At 56.2% G+C, this 23,896-nt stretch overlaps 2 protein-coding genes across 7 annotated transcripts; both read right to left on the bottom strand.

Annotated features, from left to right (window-relative positions):
• Positions 1-3,143: 3,143 nt before the first annotated feature.
• On the bottom strand, positions 3,144-4,428 carry INAFM1 (InaF motif containing 1). The gene has a single exon (XM_010377553.2). It carries the CDS (start codon positions 4,160-4,162, stop codon positions 3,503-3,505), a length of 660 nt encoding a protein of 219 aa, XP_010375855.2. The 5' UTR covers positions 4,163-4,428; the 3' UTR covers positions 3,144-3,502.
• CCDC9 (coiled-coil domain containing 9) lies at positions 3,148-23,313 on the bottom strand. Of its 6 annotated transcripts, none has more exons than XM_030912942.1 (15): positions 23,163-23,313; positions 21,012-21,083; positions 20,755-20,859; positions 19,009-19,110; positions 18,592-18,843; positions 14,273-14,356; positions 14,013-14,186; positions 12,538-12,719; positions 8,460-8,506; positions 8,227-8,362; positions 7,748-7,841; positions 7,280-7,661; positions 6,790-6,882; positions 5,408-5,457; positions 3,148-3,471 (listed from the first exon to the last, which is right to left on the bottom strand). In XM_030912942.1, exons 2-15 carry the CDS (start codon positions 21,012-21,014, stop codon positions 3,271-3,273), a joined length of 1,905 nt encoding a protein of 634 aa, XP_030768802.1. In that variant the 5' UTR covers positions 21,015-21,083; positions 23,163-23,313; the 3' UTR covers positions 3,148-3,270. The 6 variants fall into 6 exon arrangements, with proteins under 6 accessions (XP_030768802.1, XP_010375709.2, XP_030768803.1 ...); XM_010377407.2 differs by lacking the exon at positions 23,163-23,313 and adding an exon at positions 21,934-22,343; XM_030912944.1 differs by lacking the exon at positions 3,148-3,471 and adding an exon at positions 4,573-4,851.
• Between the last annotated feature and the right edge of the window lie 583 nt (positions 23,314-23,896).

Genomic DNA, 23,896 nt, shown 5'->3' with positions numbered 1-23,896 from the left:
TGTGTTACACAGGCTGGTCTCTAACTTCTGGCCTGAAGTGATCCTCCGGCTTTGGCCTCCCAAAATGCTGGGATTACAGGCAAGAATCACTGTGCCTGGCCTCAAAAAATATTTGTTAAAAGAAAGATTAAACAATGGAGATCAAAAGAGAAACAGGAGGAGAAAAGGAAGAGATGAAGGGAAGGAGACAGGGGACACTGCGACTAGGGAACTGGAAGCTGTGGGGCACGGGGGCAGGGGAAGGGGACCCAGGTGGAAGAACGTGTTGGGGTGAGATAAGTGTGGAGGAAAGAAGAAAGAAAATGAGCTGGGGCTGGGCACAGCAGCGCACGCCTGTAATCCCAGCACTTTGGGAGGCCGAGGTGGACAGCTCACTTGAGGTCAGGAGTTCAAGACCAGCCTGGCCAACCTGGTGAAACCCTCTCTCTACTAAAAAAAATCAGCCAGGCGTGGTGGTGCGTGCCTGTAATCCCAGCGCCACTGCAGGCTGGGACAGAGCAAGACTCCGTCTCCAAAAAAAAAAAAAAAAAAAAAGAGAGAGAGACAACAAGCTGGGGACAGAGAGGAATAGGGAGGAGACAGAATGAGTCAGAGAGATAGAGTGGGAGAGAGAAACAATACCAAGAAACACCAGAGAGACACACAGGACACAGAAAGATTGAGATGCAGAGAGACAAACACAGAAAAAGAAACAAACCAGGACATACAGAAACAAGGAAATGAAAGAGTAGGAAAAAAATGGGGCTGGGAGAAGAGATGAAAACCAAAGAGAGGGGGGCCAGTGGGAACCGAAATGGAGAGAGCCCCCCTCAAACTCACCATTTGCTGGTGGCCAGGGCTTTGGACTGACTTGCTATCCCCAGAGGATCCCAGCTGGGGCTTTTAAACTCTGAGGGACAGAGGCAGTGGAGAGAGAGAACATGTGACATCGTTCTCAGGGCTTGAGATCACCAGTTTATTTATTCCTCAGAACAAGTCTATGAAGCAAGTACCATTAGCATCTTCATTCTACAGAACTACAGAGGCAGGGCCAGGCACGGTGGCTCATGCCTATAATCCCAGGGCTTTGGGAAGTCAAGACAAGAAGATCACTTAAGCCCAGGAGTTCAAGACCACCCTGGCTAACATAGTGTGAGACCCCATTTCTATTAAAAAAAAAAAGTTTTAAAAATTCAAATAAATTTTAAGGCTGGGCACAGTGGCTCACGCCTGTAATCCCAGCACTTCGGGAGGCCAAGGTGGGCGAATCACCTTAGGTCAGGAGTTTGAGACCAGCCTGACCAACATGACAAAACCTCGTCTCTACTAAAAACACAAAAATCAGCCGGGTGTGGTGGCAGGCACCTGTAATCCCAGTTACTTGGGAGGCTGAGGCAGAAGAATCACTTGAACCCGGGAGGAAGAGGTTGCAATGAGCAGAGATCATGCCACTGCACTCCAGCCTGGGCAACAGAGCAAGACTTTGTCTCAAAAAATTCATATAAACAAACTTTTTTAAAAAAAGAAACAGAGGCCAGATGCAGTGGCTCACGCCTGTAATCCCAGAATTTTGGGAGGCCCAGGCAGGCGAATCACAAGGTCAGGAGTCCGAGACCAGCCTGGCCAACATGGTGAAATCCTGTCTCTACTAAAAATACAAAAAAAAGCCGGGTGCAGTGGCTCACACCTATAATCCCAGCAGTATGGGAAGCCGAGGCAGGCGGATCACCTGAGGTCAGGAGTTCGAGATAAGCCTGGCCAACATGGTGAAACTCCATCTCTACTAAAAAGTACAAAAATTAGCCAGGCATGGTGACAGGGACCTTAATTCCAGTTACTTGTGGGACAGAGGCAGAAGAATTGTTTGAACCCAGGAGGTGGAAGCTGCAGTGAGCAGAGATCGAGCCATTGCACTCAAGCGTGGGGGACAAGAGTGAGACTTCTTTCAAAATAAAAATAAAAATTAAATAATAAAAAATAAAAATACAAAAAACATTAGCTGGGTGTGGTGGCAGGCACCTGCAATCCCAGCTACTTGGGAGGCTGAGGCAGGAGAATCACTTGAACCTGGAGAGCAGAGGTTGCAGTGAGCGGAGATCATGCCACTGCACTCCAGCCTGGGCAACAGTGCGAGACTCCATATCAAAAACAAAAAGAAAAGAAAAGAAACACAGAAGTCGAGTGACCTGCCCAAAGTCACACAGTTTGTAATGAGAGGAGCTGGAACTTGAACCCAAGTAGTCCTGCCCCAGTCAGTGCCCCTATCACCTATGCTGACTATAAAGCAGTGCTGGCTTCCTGGATTCCCCTTCTGTCCACAGACCCCCTCTGGGGAGTGGTGGTGGGCTAAGGGGAGGTGAGCAGAGTAGCTGACCTTCCTAAGGAACCACCTCCACAGATCTCCAGGAGCCACAATGTGAGAGAAAAGGCTCAGCTTCACTCTCCTGGGAAGGCCTCCAGCTCAAGCGGGGAGGCTGGAAAGGGACCAGTTGCCTGCATGTCAGATCCCAGGCCCTGCCCAGAGTCAGGCCTCAGTCTTCCAGGATGGAACATGGCCTCCCCACCTCGGCCTCCTTGCCCAGAAGCTAGACCTCAGTTTCCCGGTCTAGGTTTCCTAGCAGGGCCGCAGGCCAGAGAGGCTGCACTGGTCTTCCAAGGCAGCACAGCGCTTTGGTAATTGGCTCTGAGATTTCCAGACAGGTTGAGAAGCAACACCACCACCGCTGCCATCCACTCTCATCTCTGACCGCAGGAAGTGGGCCAGCATCGTTCCCTCTCGGCAGCCAACTGAGATCTCCGAGTTTTTTAGCCTCTGTCCCTGACATGATAATTACACCAACAGCAATTCGCAGAACCCCAGCTATTGTCCTAAATCACCCACTCCTCCTCTTGTCTCCTGCGCTGTAACAAGGGCAGACACTCTGCTTCTCTCCAGAGACATCTGTCCTTTGCTCCAAGCACACACAAAACTGGGAAGCCCTTCCCACTGTCTGACCTTCAAAGGCCCTGCTGCTGCTAAGCTTCTTCCTACTCCCACCAAAAAGAGAAGAGCACCTTAAGGAAGGAGAACAGCCCATCCGGGACAAGAGAGACAAAGGCCACACCCAGGAAGGTCTTCCCCACACAAACTTGGGAGGAGAGGCATCTCTGCAGACAACAGGACAGACACAGCACGAGGCAACTGAGGCTGTGGTTTATTGCAGATGGACACAGATTCAGGGAGGTGAGGAGGCAGATGGGCTGTGGGCTCTGTGCTCAGCATCCCACAGCAAGAGGAGCAGGAGAGAGAGCTCAGAATGGGATCTTCCTGATGGTGGAGGACCCGATCTGACCACAGAGGAGCTGCAAGAGGCAAGGCCCCGAGCCGACACCCCCTGGGCCCCCATTCCGCGGGATGACAGCTCCAGAGACGCTGGGCGATGTCATTAGAAAGGAGGCCGGACCCATCCGGAGACGGTGCATCCTCGGCGTGGAGCACAGAGCTCTTGAGGGCTGGCAATGCGGGTTAGGGTGGAAGGGAGAGTTACCCGGGTCCTCGACCCTCCGCGGCCTCTGGCGTCTCTCTGGCTGTCTGGTGACTCGGGCGGCGGCCAGGGTCGCTGTAGCGGCGGCGGCGGCTCAGCGGCAGCTGGAGCTGGGGTCGGGGCCCGCCTGGGACTCCTAGGAGGCAGGAGACGGAGGCAGCGGCGGGCACCGGGACAGGCGGCGCGCCCGGGCGGGAGGCACACGGAGGGGATGGCGCGCTGGGCTGCGGGCCGGCGGGCGCCGCGGGGGACCGCGTGGGTACCCAGATGAGACCGTAGTACACAGCGAGCAGCACGGCAGCCAGCGAGACGCAAAGGAAGTAAGCGCAGACTGGGGCCAAGCGCAGCCAACGCCCCCGTGGGCCCTCGCTCAGCCCCGCGCCACCGGGGCTCTCGGCGCCGCCGCCCACGCAGCTGGTCCCCCGCATCCCCGCTACCCACTCGGCTCCGCGCCGCGGCCCGAACAGGCCCCGCCCCCACCAGGCCCCGCCCCCACCCCGCAGGACCGCCCCGCGCTCTAAATCGCCCGCCTCCGACCCCGCCCCCGCCAGGTATGGACACGCCCCCACACGCCTCCGCATCCTAGGCCCACCCCCTCCAGCCTCCGCCCAACCACCAACCGGCAAAGGTGCTAGCCCCGCCCCCGTGCTTAGCCGCATCACCTCTATCACCGCCTCCTCCTACCACAACCCGGTTCTCTTCCCAGACTCGGACTTCATCCAGCCCAGGCGTCTACCCTGCCTCGGAGCCCGCCCCCTCGTCCCGCTCAAGCCCTGCCTGGAGCCCTACACCGCCCTCTGCCGCAGCCAGTATCTCTCGCTGACTGTCAGACTGTCTACTCCAGCGCTCGAGCCCCGCGCGCTACCCTCTGGCTCCCACAGTCTTGTCCGCAGTCCCCGCTCTCCTCCTCCGCGGGCTCCCGCGCGCGCGGCACCCCGACCACGCCCCCGCGGACGGCCCCGCCCCGTGACCGTGGCAAGAGCCCCACCCGCGCGTGCCGACCCCTCCCCCCGCCCTAACTCCGCTTGTCGGCATTCGGGCCCCGCCCCTGCGGGACCCACCTCCTCCAGCACACGCTCAGCCCCCTTTCAGGCCTGCTCAGCCCCCTTTCAGGTCGCTCAGCACAACCTCAGACCCCGAAGTTCCACTCCGCCCCTCACCGCAATCGCACCCCTTGTCCCAGCTCCTCCCCCACCGTCTTCTCCCTAGAGCCAAGGGGTCCAGACTAGGCTCTGGGGAAGAGAACACAGCCTGGAAATCCAGATAAACCCCTCCTGACGCCCCCTCCCCATCAAGGCGGGGAAGCTTCAGTCCCCTCCCAGCAACGTCTTCAGGAATTCGGGGAGGCCTGCGGGAGTGGGGGAGGGAAGACGGATCAGAAGGGTGGAGGAAGACTCCTTCCTCCCGCCTCTTCCAACACGGAAAAGCCCGCCAAGCACAGCGACCCAGCCTGCCCCTGCCAGAAACACAGTTCAAGGGTGAGCGGAAGCACTGCGTTTAATAGGACAAGGCTGGTGCCCGAGTAATTCAAGCCCTTCGGAAGAGTCACCGGCTATCAGCCAGGTCTCGGATGCAATCCTGGAGGCGGGAGATTCGGCCCGAGCCGCCCAGGGCCTCCATGGGAGGCTAACGCGGAAGCGTCTCAGCCGTCCCGGTACCGCGACGTCCCCCGTTGGTGGGGCCTGCACCGACTACTGCCCTGGCACCCCCCCCTCCGGCTCGCAGGCCCTGGCTCCTCCCCCCTTACATTTAACCCTCTCCTGGCTGGAGTGTGGCAGAAGCAGAGGACAGAGGAGCGAGGCGATGGGAGGTTAGTGCAGAGCGCGGAGGCCGCGGTCCGGCGGGCGCGGTCAGCGAGCGGCCCCCGGCGGCGGAGGGGCCGCCACCACCTTGCAGAAACGCACCCTCTGGAAGTCGGTGATCTCAGCCGTCTCCTGGCCCTCGGGGCCCGCCTCTGAGGAGAGAAGGGGCTGAGTCAGTGGAGGGAAGCAGTCTTCCTACCTCCCCCACCCCCCGGCCCAGGACCACTCCCCCGCCTAGCCACGCCCCTCACCCCGTTCGAGCCCTTGCCACAGCCGGCTTGGCGCTAAGCGGTTTACACAGCCTAGACTAATCCTCTCAGCGGACCCACGCAGCAGCAAACACCCCCAACAACATAACTCTGTTTACAATCGAGGAAACGCGGGTGTGGTGAGCTCTGTCTCCCGACAAACATGTGGCCCAAGACAGAGAGCCTAGGCCCCCGCGCCACGCACCGCTGCAAACTGTCCTCTCCCACCCCTGCCCCATCTCACGGCCTTCACCAACCTCCACCAAGCCAGTCCGAGAGGACCCGCCCTCCCCTTTCCTTCGCCAACGCCTGCTGTTCTAACCAGTCCTTCCTCGGCTCTGCTCCCCAAATCCTAATCCCACTCTGCGGGGAGAGGAGGCCATCTGAGATTCGAAATCTTACTCCTACGAAGTGTAGGTGGAGAGGGGCTCGGCCTCTTGCTCGCACTTCGTCGGTCCCAAAATGCTGATGGGGTCCGCATCTCTATTCTAATTTGCCCCACTAGGTTGCACCTCAAAACTCTAATCCCAGCCACAGTTAAATCCAGTTTTCTGCCCTTGCACATCTTTTTGGCCTTTTCGAGTCAGTTCAATTTCGAAGTCCGCCTTTAGCTCCTGCCCTAGTACACCAACCCTCCCCCCCGCAGACGGAGTCTCGCTCTGTCGCCCAGGTGGGAGTACAGTGGAGCAATCTCTGCTCACTGCAGCCTCCGCCTGCCAAGTTCAAGCGATCCTCCTGCCTCCCAAGTAGCTGGGATTACAGGCGCACGCCACCATGCCCAGCTAATTTTTTTATTTTAGTAAAGACGGGGTTTCACCTTCTTGGCCAGACTGGTCTGGAACTCCTCACCTCAAGTGATCTGCCCACTTCAGCCTCCCTAAGTGCTGGGATTACAGACATAAGCCAAGGTGTCCGACCACACCCCATTACTCTTAAACCAGGGCTTTCCAAAACCCCCGAGCTGGACTCCAAAATTCTAATCCTTTCCTTACCCCCGCTTCAACCTCTGGAGACCCATATACCCAATTTCTATTGGCTTGGCCCAAAAAGTTGGCCCTTTGCCCCACCCCTGCCACCCAGCTCATCTCCAATCCCTATCCCAGCTCACCCTTTTCACCTCACCTCTATGGTCCAACTGCTACCTACACACACACCCCACTCCCCTCAAGCCCTCTGCCCCTCAGCCCCACAGAAAGCAGCAGCAGCCTCCACCCCCTGCCCCATGCACTCCCCCACCTGGAGTTGCCTCAGACCCTTCCTCTTCAGCTTTCTGGGTTCCTGGGAGGCTAGGCCCACTCTCCAGGGAGGCAGGGGCTGACTGGCCACCTCCTAGGGAAGGGGAGGCTCGGTCAAGCCCCCTTTCCCTCCTGACATCTCCCCACCCCAAGAGAGAAGGCCCAGGGGGAGTTGAAGGGGGTTCAAGGACACACCTGGGGGAATGTCATTTGAGAATGTGAATTCTTTATTGGGGAGGGGGCTTGAAGGGCTGGGGCAGGCTCTGGGAGGAGGTATTCCAGAGAAGGGCATGACCTTACAGAAGAGCATGGTCTGCCCCCCAACCAACAGCCACCAGGGCTGTAGGGCACACTGGGTCCCAGGGCCCAGCCCCCAAGGGTCCCCCACCAGCCACACCCCTCCAGGGCACGCGCACTTGCACGCACGCGCGCGCACACACACACACACACAGGCAGCCAGCTTCATGCAGTCTCAAAAGGCCAGGCCTCACCCGGAGAGAGGGCGCCAGCCGGGTGGGTGGTCCGGGGAGAATTCAGCTCCACCTCTTCACCCCAATCGGACACGGACTGGTGGCCGCTGGGTGGTGAGAAAGGGCTGGAAGGCGTGCCAGGGGCCTGGGGCTCCGGCAGGGGCTCCTCTGGACTGAAGGGGACTCCGTGGTCCTGCTCACTGCAGGGGCTCCCAGTGGGGGCGGCCTCTGGGGCTTGGTGGTCTTGGGCTGGTTCCTCCTCCTCATCACCTTCCTCCGCCTCAATCTCCTCCTCCTCCTCGTCATCCTCACTTATGTCCTCCCATTCTTCATCCTCTTCCCCCTCGTTCTCTTCCCCCTTGTCTTCGGGAGGCTGGTGGGCAGGAGCTGGCATCTTGGGTCGCTTTGGGGACATAGGCAAGTCAGGGCAAGGCGCAGGCCCTGAGCCCCCACCCCAGGCCCATGCCCTGAACCGCCGCCCAGCCTCACCTGCGTGGATGTCTCCACAGGGGAAGTGGGCTGTGGAGCCTCAGGGGCGGGGGATGTTGCCCCCTCTTTTGTCTCCCAGCGGTCATCATGGTCACTAGAGGGAACAGAGGGAAGGGGTGATGCCTGGGTGGAGAGTAGACAGGAGGAAGGGCTTCCTGCTTCCACCCTCCCTAGGGAGGAGCTGCCCAGAGCACCTGGCATGTTGGAGCACTAAGGGAATGGCAGATGTGTGTCCCCAGGTGTCAAAGACAGATAGCGGGGCAGGTGGCAGAAGAGGAGATGGGTAAGGGCAGAAAGGGGACAGATGAGGGTAAAACCAAGAGCCAGATCCCAAACCCCTCAAACCACAGACCTGTGAGATAGGGCCAAGACAAAGACAGCGACAGACAGATGTATCCACACCTTCACAGCAAGACAAAAAAGAGGACGCCCTGTGGAGAGCCCTGGGGGTATGCAAGCCCACAGAAGGGATGCCCCACCTGTAGGCCCGGGGCGCTGCCTTGGCCTGGGGCCGACTGCTCTTTCTCCTCCTGCGGCTGCTGGCCTCAGCTTTGCGCTGGGACAGGAACTCCCCAAACGTAGGGGGCTTCGGGGGCCGGGCCCAGGCCTGGTCATCTGCAACAGAACCCAGGTATGATGGGAAAGGGAAGGCGTGGCACACACCACCCGACTCCCAGACCGAGCCTCAGCTCATCCAAGGGCACCCACTCACCATAGCGGTGGGATGGTTCATGGGCAGGGACTGGGCCATCCTTGAACCTGGGGAAAGATAACGGATGAGCGGGCAGCTGGGGGACACGGTAACAAGAGGATCAAGAAGATGGGAGAGGTCAGGGTCAGAAATCGGATTAGTCACAGATGGTCAACCAGACAGGGGTCACTAGAAGTAGGACAGGGCTGGGCATGGTGGCTCAAGCTTGTAATCCCAGTACTCTGGGAGGCTGAGGCAGACAGATCGCTTAAGCCCAGGAGTTCAGACCAGCCTGGTGAACATGGCGAAGCCCCACCTCTACAAAAAATACAAAAATTAGCTGGGCGTGGTGGCGCACGCCTGTAATCCCAGCTACTAGGGAGGCTGAGGAGGGAGGATTGCTTAAGCCTGGGAGGTTACGGCTCCAGTGAGCCATGATCAAGCCACTGTACTTCAGCCTGGGTGTCAGAGGGAGACCCTACCTCAAAAAAAAAAAATAGGACCAGGTGATGGGTGAGAGGCAAATTTGACAGCATAGTGACAAATACAAAAAGATTCAGAATGTGGGCGCCAAAACAAAAATTTGGGGGAATCACCACAGACCCTTGCCCAAGTACATGACCCCCAACTGACTGACTTTTCCCACCAGTCTCTCTCGCCTCTCCAGCTAAGCAGGCTCTTCCACCACACCTAGCTCCTGCCTTAGGGCCTTAGCACCTGCTCCTGGAACGTTCTTCCCACATTTTTCACTGGCTCACTCCCTCACCTTCTTTCAGGGCTCCGCTCAGAGGCCTTCCTGAACCCCCAGCTAAGACAATATTAGGGTTGGGCGCAGTGGCTCACACCTGTAATCCCAACACTTTGGGAGGCCAGATGGGTGGATCACCTGAGACCAGGAGTTCGAGACCAGGGTGAAACCCTAGGTCTACTAAAAATACAAAAATTAGGCCGGGCGCGGTGGCTCACGCCTGTAATCCCAGCACTTTGGGAGGCCAAGGCAGGCGGATCATGAGGTCACGAGATCGAGATCATCCTGGCTAACACGGTGAAACCCCGTCTCTACTAAAACTACAAAAAATTAGCCGGGCGTGGTGGTGGGGGCCTGTAGTCCCAGCTACTCGGGAGGCTGAGGCAGTAGAATGGCGTGAACCTGAGAGGCAGAGCTTGCAGTGAGGCGAGATCGCACCACTGCACTCTAGCCTGGGCAACACAGCAAGACTCTATCTCAAAAAAAAAAAAAAATTTAGCCGGGCATGGTGGCAGGCACCTGTAATCTCAGCTACTCCGGAGGCTGAGTCAGGAGAATTTCTTGAACCCAGAAGGCGGATGTTGCAGTGAGCTGAGATCACACCACTGCACTCTAGCCTGGGCAACACAGCAAGACTCAGTTTCAAAAAACAAAAGAAAATAATAATAATATTATTATTACACAGATTATCTAAGTCTAAAATTCTAATCTCCACCCTGGCTGCTTACTCTGCTTCATTATCCTTCCGGGCCTGACATTAGACCTCTTAATTACCCACCTTGCCCACTACATTCTTAGTTCCACAAAGGCAGTAATGTTTTGTTTGCTGCTGTATCGCCTAGAACCTTCCATGACATAGGGGGGACTCAAATATATGCTGATGAAAGCAAGACACAATGCATTTTTTTTTCTTAGATATAGGGTCTTGCTCTGTGGTCCAGGCTGGAGTGCAGTGGCATCATAACGGCTCACTGCAAACCTCCGGGGTTCAAGCAGTCCTCTAGCCTCGGCCTCTTAATGTGCTGGGATTGCGGGGATTATAAGCGTGAGCCACTGCGCCTGGCCCACAAACACATTTTTTTTTTTTTTTGAGACGAAATCTCGCTGTTTCGCCCAGGCTGGAGTGCAGTGGTGCAATCTTGGCTCACTGCAAGCTCTGCCTCCCAGGTTCATGCCATTCTCCTGCCTCAGCCTCCCGAGCAGCTGGGACTACAGGCGCCCGTCACCACACCCAACTAATTTTTTGTATTTTTAGTAGAGACAGCATTTTACCGTGTTAGCCAGGATGGTCTCCATCTCCTGACCTCGGGACCTGCCCGCCTCGGCCTCCCAAAGTGCTGGGATTACAGGCGTGAGCCACTGCGCCCCGCCATTTTTTGCATTTTTGGTAGAGACGGAGTTTCACCATGTTGGCCAGGATGGTCTTGATCTCCTGACCTCATGATCCACCCGCCTCGGCCTCCCAAAGTGCTGGGATTACAGACGTGACCCACTGCGCCCAGCCCACACACACATTATTAATCAGACTTGTTGCCAACTGCTTTTGGGACACACAGGAAAAACAAATACTTTCTCACTGTGAACGCTGAGAACATCTCCCCAAAAGTCCAGCTGCCTCCTCCTTAGGAAGATCAGCTATAGTATCTGATCAAAATATTTCTCACACTCGCACAGGCTTAGCTCATAATCCATAACAGGATGCTTCCCGATCACCGGGCAAACAAAATCCTTCTCCTTAGCCAAAGCCAAAAAACAAGTTATAGGTGAATGAAAACTTTCAACACAGGAAAGAATGGGGGATGAGGTAAAACCTAAAGTTACTGATCTTTAAATACTGCCATTTATTGGCTCTTCCTGAACCTTCTCCTTCTTGGCTATGGAAGTTGGTCCCCATGATGACGATGTGCTGAGGGCTTTAAGTCTCACTGAATCGGGGGACAGAGTCAAACTTGAGGTTAACAATGCCACTGGGGTAAGGTGGTGGTGCCGGGCGCGGTGGCTCACACCTGTAATCTCAGCACTTTGGGAGATTCAGGTGGGCAAATCATGAGGTCAGGAGTTCAAGACCAGCCAGGCCAACATGGTGAAACCCTGTCTCTACTAAAAATACAAAAATTAGCTGGATGCGGTGGCAGGCACCTGTAATCCCAGCTACACGGGAGGCTGAGGCAGGAGAATCGCTTGAACCCAGGAGGCAGAGGTTGCAGTGAGCCGAGATCACATCATTGTACTCCAGCCCAAGCAACACTGAGAGACTCCATCTCAAAAGAAAAAAAAAAAAAAGAAGGTGATGGTGGGGCATGGAGAGACGTTCAGGAATCTGCGTTGGTGGGGACAGGTCAGAGGCTGGCGGGAGGATGCAAAGGTCTAATCGCTGTTAAACAGCCTTCACACCCTCCCTGCACTGGAACTGACGTCCCTGCAGCCACGGGTGTTCTTTTTTTTTTTTTTTTTTTTTCGAGACGGAGTTTCGCTCTGTCACCCAGGCTGGAGTGCAGTGGCCAGATCTCAGCTCACTGCAAGCTCCGCCTCCCGGGTTTACGCCATTCTCCTGCCTCAGCCTCCTGAGTCGCTGGGACTACAGGCGCCCGCCACCTCGCCCGGCTAGTTTTTTGTATTTTTTAGTAGAGACGGGGTTTCACCGTGTTAGCCAGGATGGTCTCGATCTCCTGACCTCGTGATCCGCCCGTCTCGGCCTCCCAAAGTGCTGGGATTACAGGCTTGAGCCACCGCGCCCGGCTGCCACCGGTGTTCTTATCCACTGGAGTGGGCAGAGCTTACTTCCCCGCCCCAGTGAGATGGAGTGTGCTGGCAAAAATGACTGACAAGTGTGCCTGCTTGTGCATCTGCCCATGTCAGGGCAAGCGCTCCCCAGGCAGCTGCTGCCCTCAGCCTGGACAGCAGAATGAACACCCTGGCGCAGAATGAGTTTACCCTGCCGCAAGGAGCCAAGCCCAGTGGGACCCACAGCTTAGCGTCCAGCCTGGATCAGATGAGCCCAGCACACCTGTGCACACAGAAGAAATCCTCTCACCCCAGCTGCTCAGGAGGCTGAGGCAGGAGAATTGCTTGAACCCAGGAGGCAGAGGTTGCAGTGAGCTGAGATCACGCCACTGCACTCCATCCAGCCTGGGCAGCAGAGCAAGACTCTGTCTCCAAAAAAAAAAAAAAAAGAGAAAACCAGAAATGCTCTCACGTGCCACTGAGCTCTGGCAGCTGGTCCACAGCATCTCAGAATATAGCAGTCACTCACTCATACACAGCAGGAGAAACCAGAGAGAAGCATAGGACTTAGAAGTCAGGGCCAAGGTCAAGGTGCCACATGGGAAGGGCAGTGGGAAGGAGACTCACATCCCATCAGTCTTCTCGGCGTCCCACTCGCGCCGCCACTGGCCAGTGGGTTTGCGGTGCCTCTGCAGCCGCTCCTGGTCGATCTTCTCCCTCTCCTGCTTCCAGCGCAGGTACTCTGACCGCTCCCGGCCCGTCATGGACAACGTCATGTCTCCAGCACTGCCCAGGCCAGCTCGGCGGCCCTGCCCCCCAGCCCAGGGGGAGTCAGGGCGCTGTCCCACCCCCCACCCCACCCCTAAGCCCCAGGGCACATCCACTTGCTCAGGGTCACACAGGGAAGCGATGACAAGGCAGAGATCACAACCAAGTAGGCTCAGGTGGCATCTCATCAGAGAGGCCCTCTCAGATCTCCTAAGTAGCATCCTCCTATACCCTGAGCTGCTGGATTTTTCTCCATAACACTTGGCAGAACCTCACATCTTGCTATATTTTCATTTACTCAGTTCCCACCAATAGAAACCTCATCAAGGAAGGGGCTCTGCCTCAAAACTCTTATCCCGTCGGGCGTGGTGGCTCACGCCTGTAATCCCAGCACTTTGGGAGGCTGAGGGGGGCAGATCACAAGGTCAGGAGATTAAGACCATCCTGGCTAACATGGTGAAACCCTATCTCTACTGAAAATACAAAAAATTAGCCGGCTGTGTGGCTACTCCCAGCTACTCAGGAGGCTGAGGCAGGAGACTGGTGTGAACCCGGGAGGCGGAGCTTGCAGTGAGCCAAGATGGCACCACTGCAGTCCAGCCTGGGTGACAGAGCGAGACTCCGTCTCAAAAAAAAAAAAATACTGTTAGTAACAAGAAAACCCTCAAACATACCACAAGGCTGTAACAACTAGAGCAGTGTGGTATAGACAGAAGAACCAACAGATGAACAATTTGGGGGTGGACCACCAAGTGCAAGGACATTGCCCCTCCCTCCTCTTCTAGGCCAGGTCCCCACCCCTCACACAGCATCTACCACATGGTAGGTGCCTCATAAATGCTGATGTCATTAACAATGAGGGGAGATTTGCCTTAGCAGGAAACAAAACATACCACAAATCCTTAATAATTAAAATCCTGGCCAAGCACAGTGGCTCACACCTGTAATCCCAGCATTTTGGGAGGCCAAGGCAGGTGGATTACTTGAGGTCAGGAGTTGAAGACCAGCCTGGCCAACATGGTGAAACCCCATCTCTACTGAAAATACGAAAAAATTAGCCAGGCGTGGTGGTGCTCACCTGTAATCTCAGCTACTTGGGAGGCTGAGTCAGAAGAATTGCTTGAACCCGGGAGGCAAAGGTTGCAGTGAGCCGAGAAGGTGCCACTGCACTCCAGAATGGGTGACAGAGCAAAACTCCATCTCAATGAAAAAAAAAGTCCTGTGCTATGGCACAAAAAAGTAGAGGCCCCATGGCCCTGATCTGTCTGGTTCCTGCTGCGCAGTCCCCATCATAGCCCTGAGAGCCCCGGGGTGTCCTCACCGCCAGCACCCACCTGCCGCTCATGCTCAAGGCCACAGCGCACCCGCTCAAAATCAGGGCCCCCCCAGTTGCGGCCATGCCGGCGGCTGTCCTCCCGGCGGTCCCGCTCAGATTCCTCCAGGGGCCCGCTGCGTCGACGGGGGTCATCCAGGAAGTTCCGCACCGGGTTGGGTTCGAGCACCCCTTCCTGCAGGCAGCGGAGCAGGGGATTGGCGCCGGCTCCCCACAGCCCAGGCAGCTGGGCCCCGCCACGGGGACACCCACAACACTGACCCGCTGGTTGCGCTCGTACTCGGCGATCTTCTCCATCTCCTCGTTCATCTTCTCAATATTCTGCCTGCGCCGCTCCTCCCACTCCTGGGGGGATAAAGATAGGGATACCCAGCTTCAGGGAGAACTATTAGGCCGCCCATGCAGGAGAGGGGCTGCCCAGCAGGCCTGAGGCTCCTCTCCTCGGACTGGTCTGCTGGTGTCTGAGCATTTGCTCTCAGCATGCTCCGTGCTCAGGGTCAGTAGTGAACTAATGAGGCTGGTTGGTCAGGCCTAGTCTATGCAAACAACACAGTATATACTACACTGGCTTTCCTATGGGGGGGGGTCTGGAATTTCAGTACATACTAGACGGAGGGAGCCCGCGTTCAAAACCAGCCTCCAGGCTGACATGGTGGCTTAAACCTCTAATCCAAGCACGTTGGGAGGCCAAGGCAGGAGGATTGCTTGAACCCAGGAGTTCAAGACCAGACTAGGCAACATAGCAAGACCCCGTCTCTATAAAAAATTTTAAACATGACTGGGTGTGGTGGCTCACACCTGTAATACCAGCACTTTGGGAGGCCCAGGCAGGTGGATCACAAGGTCAGGAGATTGAGACCATCCTGGCTAACACAGTGAAACCTCGTCTCTACTAAAAATACAAAAAAAAAAAAAAAAAAAAAAAGACGGGCGTGGTGGCAGGCGCCTGTAGTCCCAGCTACTTGGGAGGCTGAGGCAGGAGAATGGCGTGAACCCAGGAAGCAGAGCTTGCAGTGAGCCAAGCTCGTGCCACTGCACTCCAGTCTGGGTGACAGAGCGAGATTCCGTCTGAAAAAGATAAATAAATAAATAATAAAAATAAAAATAATGGGTTGGGCGCAGTGGCTCACGCCCGTTATCCCAGCACTTTGGAAGGCTGAGGCAGGTGGATCACGAGGTCAGGAGTTCAAGACCAGCCTGGCCAACATGATGAAACCCCGTCTCTACTAAAAATACAAAAATTAGCCGAGCGTGGTGGTGGGCGCCTGCAATCCCAGCTACTTGGGAGGCTGAGGCAGGACTGCTTGAAACCAAAAGATGGAGGTTGCAGTGAGCTGAAATCATGCCACTGTACTCCAGCCTGGGCAACAAGAGGGAAACTCCATCTCAAAAAAAAAAAAAAAAAAAGAATTTTAAAAAGCATATAAATACAATAAATAAAAATAATTAAACCAGACCCCAATTAAAAACCTGGGGTGCTGAGTCTCTCGTGAGCATCCCTGGTAGCCACATATTGTCACAATCCAGTGCTGCAGGAATTCAGCGCATCCCCTGGGACTCCACAGGGAGGGGACTCTTGGAAGTTCGTGCCGGGTTTCCTGCAGACCTCAGCCCAGGTAACCTGTCCCCTGCTGATTTTGCTTTGTGACCTCTTTCACTGTGATAAATCTAAGCCATGAGGCTCCCTAGCAAATCACTGAACCTGGGAGTTCAGTGTCAGGGTGCTGGGGGCCCTGGCACACCAAGGTGGTCACAATCATAGTGGTGGCAATAAGAGTAATTAATTGGCAGGCAGTTAGGTGACCTCCCCACCCCAACCACAATCCGTTCTACCCTTCTTCCTTCCATGGTAACAAAATTTTATTGATTTTTTTTTTTTTTTTTTTTGAGACAGGGTCTTGCTCTGTTGCCCAAGCTGGAGAGTAGTGGTATATTCACAGCTTACCACATCCTTGACCTCCCAGGCTGAGCCTCCCAAGTGATCCTCCTGCCTCAGCCTCCCAAGTAAGTAGCTGGGACCACAGGCACATGCCACCACGTCCAGTTAATTTTTTTTTTATTTTTATAGAGAGGGGGGGTCTCACTCTGTTGTTGCCCAGGCTGGTCTCAAACTCCTGGGCTCAAGCAATCCTCCCACCTTAGCTTCCCAAGTAGCTAGGACCACAAGCGCACACCACAGCACCCAGCACTCCAAGCAGCTGGTAACTACTTGTTACTAGTAACCAAGCTAGTAACAAAATTTTAGGAGTGCATATAGCCAGCCAGCTGGACACAATGTTTTCATTTCCTAGTCTCCTTTGAGGTTAGGTATGACCATGTGTCTAAGTTCTCACCAACCAACAGGACATGACCAAAAGTGATAAAGCAGTCTCATCTTTCCCCTTCCTATGAACTGAACTGCAATCATGTCAGCAACCCAGCTTTTACCACAGACAATAACCATGACCTGGGGGCCACGAAGCAACAAAAAGCAGGAACCAGGCCGGGTGCGGTGGCTCCCACATGTAATCCTAGCATTTTGGGAGGCCAAGGCGGTAGGATCACCTGAAGTCAGGAGTTCAAGGCCAGCCTAGCCAACATGGCGAAACCCTGTCTCTACTAAAAATACGAATATTGGCCGGGCGTGGTGTCTCACGCCTGTAATCTCAGCACTTTGGGAGGCCGAGGCGGGCGGATCACAAGGTCAGGAGATCGAGACCATCCTGGCTAACATGGTGAAACCCCGTCTCTACTAAAAACGCAAAAAATTAGCTGGGCGTGGCGGTGGGTGCCTGTGGTCCCAGCTACTTGGGAGGCTGAGGCAGGAGAATGGCGTGAACCCGGGAGGCAGAGCTTACAGTGAGCCGAGATTGCACCACTGCACTCCAGCATAGGCAAAAGAGCAAGACTCCGTCTCAAAAAGAAAAAAGCAGGAACCTGGGTCCCTGAGTCACATCATGGAGCGGGGCCTTGCCCCCTGGACCACCCACCTCCTGTAGGGCTCAGCATACAAGAGAGAAATAAACTCCTACTCTACTTAGGTCGTGAGATATTTGGCGTCTTTTTGTGACAGCAGCTTGGCATGCCCAATTTAAGTCTAATTCTTTTTTTTTTTTTTTCGAGACAGAATTTCACTCTTGTTGTCCAGATTGGAGTACAATGGCGTGATCTCAGCTCACTGCAACCTCCGCCTCCCAGGTTCAACTGATCCTCCTGCCTCAACCTCCCAAGTAGCTGGGATGACAGGTGCCCACCACCACGCCCGGCTAATTTTTGAATCTTCTTATTCCCGTGTAAATGCTAGAACCAGAAGCTCACAGGCGAAGTGAGCTGCCCAAGGACAGGTAACTCACAGAACCAGGTTCGACCCATGTCCATGGTGGGCTGTCAGCCACTCAGCTAGACCGCCTCACACCCTGCTGACCTGCACGTCATGGATGAGTGAGGCAGTTACAGTAAGATTACTGCTCCCCACAAACAAAGCCGAGGACCAACACAAACACAGAAACAGAATGCCACACAGAGCCTGTGCCCACAAGCACACCAGATAGAGACAGCCCACCAGACACACACACAGAGCCTGTGCCCACAAGCACACCAGATAGAGACAGCCCACCAGACACACACACAGAGCCTGTGCCCACAAGCACACCAGATAGAGACAGCCCACCAGACACACACACAGAGCCTGTGCCCACAAGCACACCAGATAGAGACAGCCCACCAGACACACACACAGAGCCTGTGCCCACAAGCACACCAGATAGAGACAGCCCACCAGACACACACACAGCGCCTGTGCCCACAAGCACACCAGATAGAGACAGCCCACCAGACACACACACAGCGCCTGTGCCCACAAGCACACCAGATAGAGACAGCCCACCAGACACACACACAGCACCTGTGCCCACAAGCACACCAGATAGAGACAGCCCACCAGACACACACACAGCGCCTGTGCCCACAAGCACACCAAACAGAGACAGCCCACCAGACACACACACACAGAGCCTGTGCCCACAAGCACACCAGATAGAGACAGCCCACCAGACACACACACAGAGCCTGTGCCCACAAGCACACCAAACAGAGACAGCCCACCAGACACACACACAGAGCCTGTGCCCACAAGCACACCAGATAGAGACAGCCCACCAGACACACACACAGTGCCAGAAAGGCAGGAGAGGTGGGGACAGAGGATGAGCCGGCAAGCATGCACCAGAAAGCCAGAAAAAGGGAGACAAAGAGCGAGCGACAGAGAAGGACACGCAGCACTAGGTATTGCAGGAGAGGAGAGGGAAGGAAGGCGAGGAGGAATGAGAAGAGGGGGAGCACGGGCAGGAGAGAAAGAGACAAGGAAGAACATGCGAGCTCTGGGCGTGAGGAGAGAGGGAAGGAACAGGAGGAACTAGAAGAGGGAAAGCGGGAGGAGGAGGAGGTGGTAAAGGAAGAGAGAGACAGACCCAGATGCAGAGGCTCAGAGAGAGATGCCGAAAGATGGACACACAGGACAACTGTGCATTTGAGAGGAGGAACAGACAGAAACAGACAACGGAGAACCTCAGCCAGGGCTCCAGGTGCTGCCTAGCTCCTACCTTAGATTTACGGTCAGAGATTGAGGTGTCTCCAGTTCCAGAGAGGTGAGGGGAACCCCAGCCCCGGCCTCTCCGGCCACGGCCCCCAGCTCCTCCTCCTCGAGGCTGCTCCCCAGGACTGCCGTCCCAGCTGCGCGATGCTCGGCCCATGCCAGCCCGGCCTCCCTGCTGTGGAGGAGTCCGGCCCCCCTTGCTGGCCCCTGGGGGCCGATGGGTCCCAGGAGACCTCCGGGAAGGACCCAGGTTTTTCTCCTGGAAGAGAGGAGATGGGGAAAATACAGTCACTGGGGCAGGCAGGCATGCGGCCAGGATGGAGGCCACCCACTGGTGCAGGACAGCTGGGGGCTCCTGGGTCCCAGGCCTCAACCCTCTGCCCCTCCCCATCCCCAGGATCCCTAACCCCAGTGATGAGCTCACCGACTCCACTGCCATGTTCTCCTTCTCCACTGAGCGGCCCTTTCGGGGAGCTGTGACCGCGACTCCCTCAAGTTCAGCTTTCTTACGGTCTTCCTCAATCTCCTAGGAACAGACACCCGGGGTAGGGAAGCGTCAGGTGCCCTGTCCACCAGACGGACTCCCACAGACCCCTGATCTCCGCCTAAGTCTGGCCCCAGCCCAGGCCTCTCTCCTGGGCTCTGGACAAGAAGGCCACTCATATCCCTCAAACCCCATCACGTTGCTGCCCCACTCAGAACGCTCCTGTGGTGCCCATCTCTGAGTAACAACCTTCCCCACATCCTGTGGGACCCGTGGGGTCTGGCCTTGGTACCTCCCTGACCTCATCTCTCACCCTCTGCCCCGCGATCACTCCAGCTTCCTTGCTATTCCCAGAACACATCCAGCTCAAACCTGCCTCAGGGGCTTTGCACCAGCGGCTCTCTCTGCCAGGAACACTTTTCCCAGAGATCTTCCAACCCCTCACCTCCTGCAGGTCTCTGCTCCAATGCTGCCTTCTGGTGAGGCTTTCCCTGAGCACCCTATGGAAACCAGCTCCCTGCCACCCTCTCTGTTCTCATCCCATTTGCACCCAGCACCCTGTGCGTCTTGCTCACTGTCTGCTTCCTCCACTACAGCAGAATCTGCCTGGGGACAGGAATGTCGGTCCGCTTTCAGTGATGTATGTCACTGACATGTATCCCAAGTCTAGAACGCTGCCTGGCCCACAAGGGAAATTCAATATGCCTTTTATTAAATGAATGAATTCATGAGGAATGAATAAATGAAACCCACGCCTCCCCCCAGATCCCATCTCAGGGACAGCCATACCACCTACTCAGCGGCCTTTTCCTAAATCCTCCCTCTTCCTCCCCCTGCCCCCAGCTGCCCTTTAGTAACTGAGTTCCTCTCAACAGCCCTGTCCTGAGCCAGGTACCTCCTCTCCCACTAGGGTTCCAGCCCCAGCTTCCTCCTCGGTCACTGGGCTCCAGTATCACCTCCTCCCCCCCACCACCACACAGCACCCAGAGACGTCTTCCTAAAGAACTATTCTGACGGGTCCCACCCCTGCTCAAGGCTCTCCCTGGCTCCCCAGTGCCCTCAGGACAAAGTTCAAACTCAGCCTGGTGGCATTCAGGGCCCCGCACAGCCTAGTCCCTGCTGACCTGCCCAGGTCAATTCTCTCCTAACCAACCCTCCAACTTGAAGCTCCAAGCTCTCTCTTGCTTCCAACATTTGCACAAACTGTTCTCTCTGCCTGAAACATGTTCCCCTCTCCTTCTCAACTGGTTATTGTCTACTCACCACTCAAGCCTCAGAGTCCACTCCTCCAGGAAACCCTTCCTGATATCCCCAAGGCTGGGCAGGAGCCTCCTCCGGACTCCCACAGACCCCTGAATTTCCTGATTCCAGACTTGTCTGCTCTGGGACATCCCTGACTAGACGGTGGACCCTGGAGGGGTAGGCCTGGGTCTGTCTCAGTCACAGCTGTATCCCCAGCACCACTCAGCACTGGGGCTGGTATGGTAAAGATCTTGGGGAATACTTGTGAACAAATGAATGAATGAATGAATGAATAATGGAATGAAAGAAGGGATGTCAGGCTAAGGCCTTTGGCTTTTATCCTGACAGTGATGGAGAGCCATGAAAAGGTTTTAAGGGAGAGGTGAGAAAAACTCACTGCGGGGAAGAGAGGGGATGGGGTCTCCCAGGGCGGGGCTAGGGCACCTGGTAGCGCCGGATGAGGGCCTCATTCTTCCGCCGAAGAGCCTCGATCCTCTTGTCCAACTCAGCATCCTTCTCCTCCTTTGATTTCAAATCGAGTGTGGCTGCCTGAGACCGGGAGGCAGTTGAGGGATGGAAGGAAAAACCTCCACCCATACCAGGGATTTTCCCCAGGGTCTGAGAGTCTGCCCCCCTGGATCCCATCCTCCCAAGCCCCCTTCCCCCAAACTGAGATTCTAGAGACCCACTTTCAGCCTCACCATTTCGCTGGCTGGGTGGGGTCAAGGTCCCAGCAAACCTCCCCTGCAGAATCTAGACAGCACTGAGGGTTCCTGGGGGCAGAAGAAAAAGAAGGACTAAGGCCAATGGCCCCCCAATCTACTTCATCCTCTAACATACTGGGGGCTCCTCACAGCCATACACAAAAAAACCTGTACCGCAAGAGAATTCTAGCCCTCACTCTCCCTCCCTTCAACTGCCAGCTCCACCTTCTCGGTAGAAATTAAGATGGGCCGGGTGTGGTGTCTCACACCTGTAATCCCAGCACTTTGGGAGGCCTAGACTGGCGGATCACGAGGTCAGGAAATCGAGACCATACTGGCTAACAGGGTGAAACCCCATCTCTACTAAAAAAAATACAAAAAAATTAGCCAGGCAGGCCAGGCGTAATCCCAGCACTTTGGGAGGCCGAGATGGGCAGATCACAAGGTCAGGAGATCGAGACTATCCTGGATAACACGGTGACACCCCATCTCTACTAAAAATACAAAAATTAGCCGGGCGTGGTGGCGGGCGCCTGCAGTCCCAGCTACAGGCTGAGGCAGCAGAATAGCGTGAACCAGGGAAGGAGGAGCTTGCAGTGAGCCAAGATCGCGCCACTGCACTCCAGCCTGGGCAACAGAGCGAGATTCCGTCTCAAAAAAAAAAAAAAGAAATTAAGAGTCAGCCCTTTCAAGATCTTTGTGTACTCACCCAGTTCCCATGTAAACAATCTAGTCAAACCCACTTTGGGGATATTCTGGCCCCCACCCACTACTTAAGTATCCAACACTGCTCTCCTCCAAACACAGATTCTAGTCCAGCCTGCATACCCTGTGGTATGAGTGCTAGCCCGGTTCCCTATCAAGAGAGTTCCAACTACAACCCCTCCAACCAGCCTGCACAAGAAAGTTCCAGACCCACCTTCCTGTGCTCATCCTGGTGCCTCTCATATCCAGGCGAATATTCTAGCTCCGCCAGGTAAGGTTCAGAAACATTCCCAATCCCACGCTCAAAGAAAGTCTGAACCCCACTCTTATTGGCTGCCCAAGTTCTCAGAGAACACGCCAAGCCCACACCTTCCCCAGGGACTTCCTAGTCCCCGTCTCCAGCACCTAAGGAAGCTCGACAGCCTCCAGCCTCCCCCGAAAGGATTCTGTACACAGGCCCAGAACTCACTGGCCAGGCTTCCTGGAACTGGACTTTTGCCCCACTGAATACTCCACCAGCCCCAACAAGGACAAAAATACCCAGGCCCGCCCCAGATTTTCTGTGCAAAGCTCCAGCTTCAATCCAGCTGGGAATGCCAGGTCCACTTCCCCAACATCCTGGAAACCGCTCTAGCCCCGCCCCAACCCATGGGCCATTAATCTGGCCCTGCTCCCGACTTTCTCCCAGGCAACAGCCTAGATCCGCCCCTCCCATTATTATTATTATTCTAGCCCCGCCTCCGACCTGCCCAGGCAACCCTCTGGCCCCGCCTCCGATTGGCCTGGCCAACTTCCTGGACACGCCCCCTGACTCCCTCCCACACCTAGTTACGTCAGCATCTGGCCCCACCCGTGGCTTCCCCAGGGTTCTGGCTCAGCTCCCCGCTTCCCCGCCAACGCTCTGGCCGCGCCCGTGGCTCAGACGAAACTTTCTGGCTCCACCCCCAGCATTACCCGCCAGCTCCCTGGCCCCGCCCCCTGGCTCCCCACTACATTGCGGCCCCGCCCCCGGCACGCGTCAGCCTCTGGGTCCGCCCCCAACGTCCCGGCCAACAATCTGGACTTTCAGTCAGGCAAAACTTTCTGGCCCCGCCTACAGCGCTTCCGCCCCGCATCCGAGCCCAGCCACACAGCTGTCCAAACAACACTATGTCCCCGCCCACAGTCCAGCCACAACTTTTAGGCCCCGCCCACAGCCGCCGGCCCAGGATCGGGCCCCGCCCCGCCTCGCCCCGGCCCTACCCACCACCTCCAACGGCCTGCCGCGCCAGCGCCCCTCCAGCTTCCCATGTGGGCGTGCTGTCCCCGCCCCCCGCAGAGTACTCCGACCCCGCCCCCGCCGGCGGCTCCCCACCCCGCCCACGCCTGTTCGCGCTCCCCGCCACGTAGGGCTTCAGGCCCCGCCTTCTCTAGGCGCGCTCCCGGCCCCCTCCCCCCGGTCACCTGTCCCGGAGACCCCGCGGCGTCCGCGACTCCAGCTCCGTCGGCCTCTGCGTCCGCAGCTCCCGGGCCACGCGCGTCACTTCCTGCCCGCACCACGTGAGGCAGAGAAATAGAGAGGGTCACTTCCGGTCCTCTGGGACCGTTTCCGGGAGCCTTAAAGGGGCCGCGTCTCCGGGGTGGAAGTGGGAGCGGGGCCATCTGGCTCCCCGGGTGTTCTGGAAGCTCATCCAATTTCCTTCTGCCTGAATTACCAACTTCCAGGAAAAGGAGACACCGCCCTCACTCCCTGGCCTCTACCTCTTTCTTCAAGCTGTTTCCGCCTCCAGCCCCTCATTCCTGGTCTCTGTCAGTAGATGCCAAGCATTGGGCACTGACGCCTGGAAGGCTGACCTGCTTCGAGCCCCTCGTGCCAATGAAACCTTAGAGTTCGCTTTAGAAGCTTCAGATGTTCAACTGGCCGGGGGCGGCTCACACTTCTAATCCCAGAACTTTGGGAGGCCGAGGCGGGCGGATCACCTGAGGTCAGAAGTTCGAGATCAACCTGGCCAACATTGTGAAATCCCATCTCCACAAAAAAATTAGCCGGTTGTGGTGGCGCGCGCCTGTAACCCCAGCAACTTGGGAGGCTGAAGCAGGAGAATTGCTTGAACCAGGGAGGCAGAGGTTGCAGTGAGCCGAGATCATGCCACCGCACCCAGCCTAGACGACAGAGCGGACTCCTTCTCAAAAATAAA

Source organism: Rhinopithecus roxellana, chromosome 12 (assembly GCF_007565055.1).
Source record: "Rhinopithecus roxellana isolate Shanxi Qingling chromosome 12, ASM756505v1, whole genome shotgun sequence".
Taxonomy (NCBI): Eukaryota; Metazoa; Chordata; class Mammalia; order Primates; family Cercopithecidae; genus Rhinopithecus; species Rhinopithecus roxellana.
Note: the sequence above shows the minus strand (reverse complement) of the source record. Positions and strands in the feature narration are given on the sequence as shown.

Excerpts from the sequence above, each read along its gene's own strand:
- CCDC9 (XM_030912942.1), bottom strand. Across the intron at positions 8,507-12,537 it reads GCCGAGAAGACTGATGGGAT|GTTCAAGGATGGCCCAGTCC; the intron begins GTGAGTCTCCTT and ends ATCTTTCCCCAG. Across the intron at positions 7,842-8,226 it reads GCAGCGCCCCGGGCCTACAG|TGACCATGATGACCGCTGGG; the intron begins GTGGGGCATCCC and ends TGTTCCCTCTAG.
- INAFM1 (XM_010377553.2), bottom strand. The coding sequence starts at position 4,162 with ATGCGGCTAAGCACGGGGGCGGGGCTAGCACCTTTGCCGGTTGGTGGT.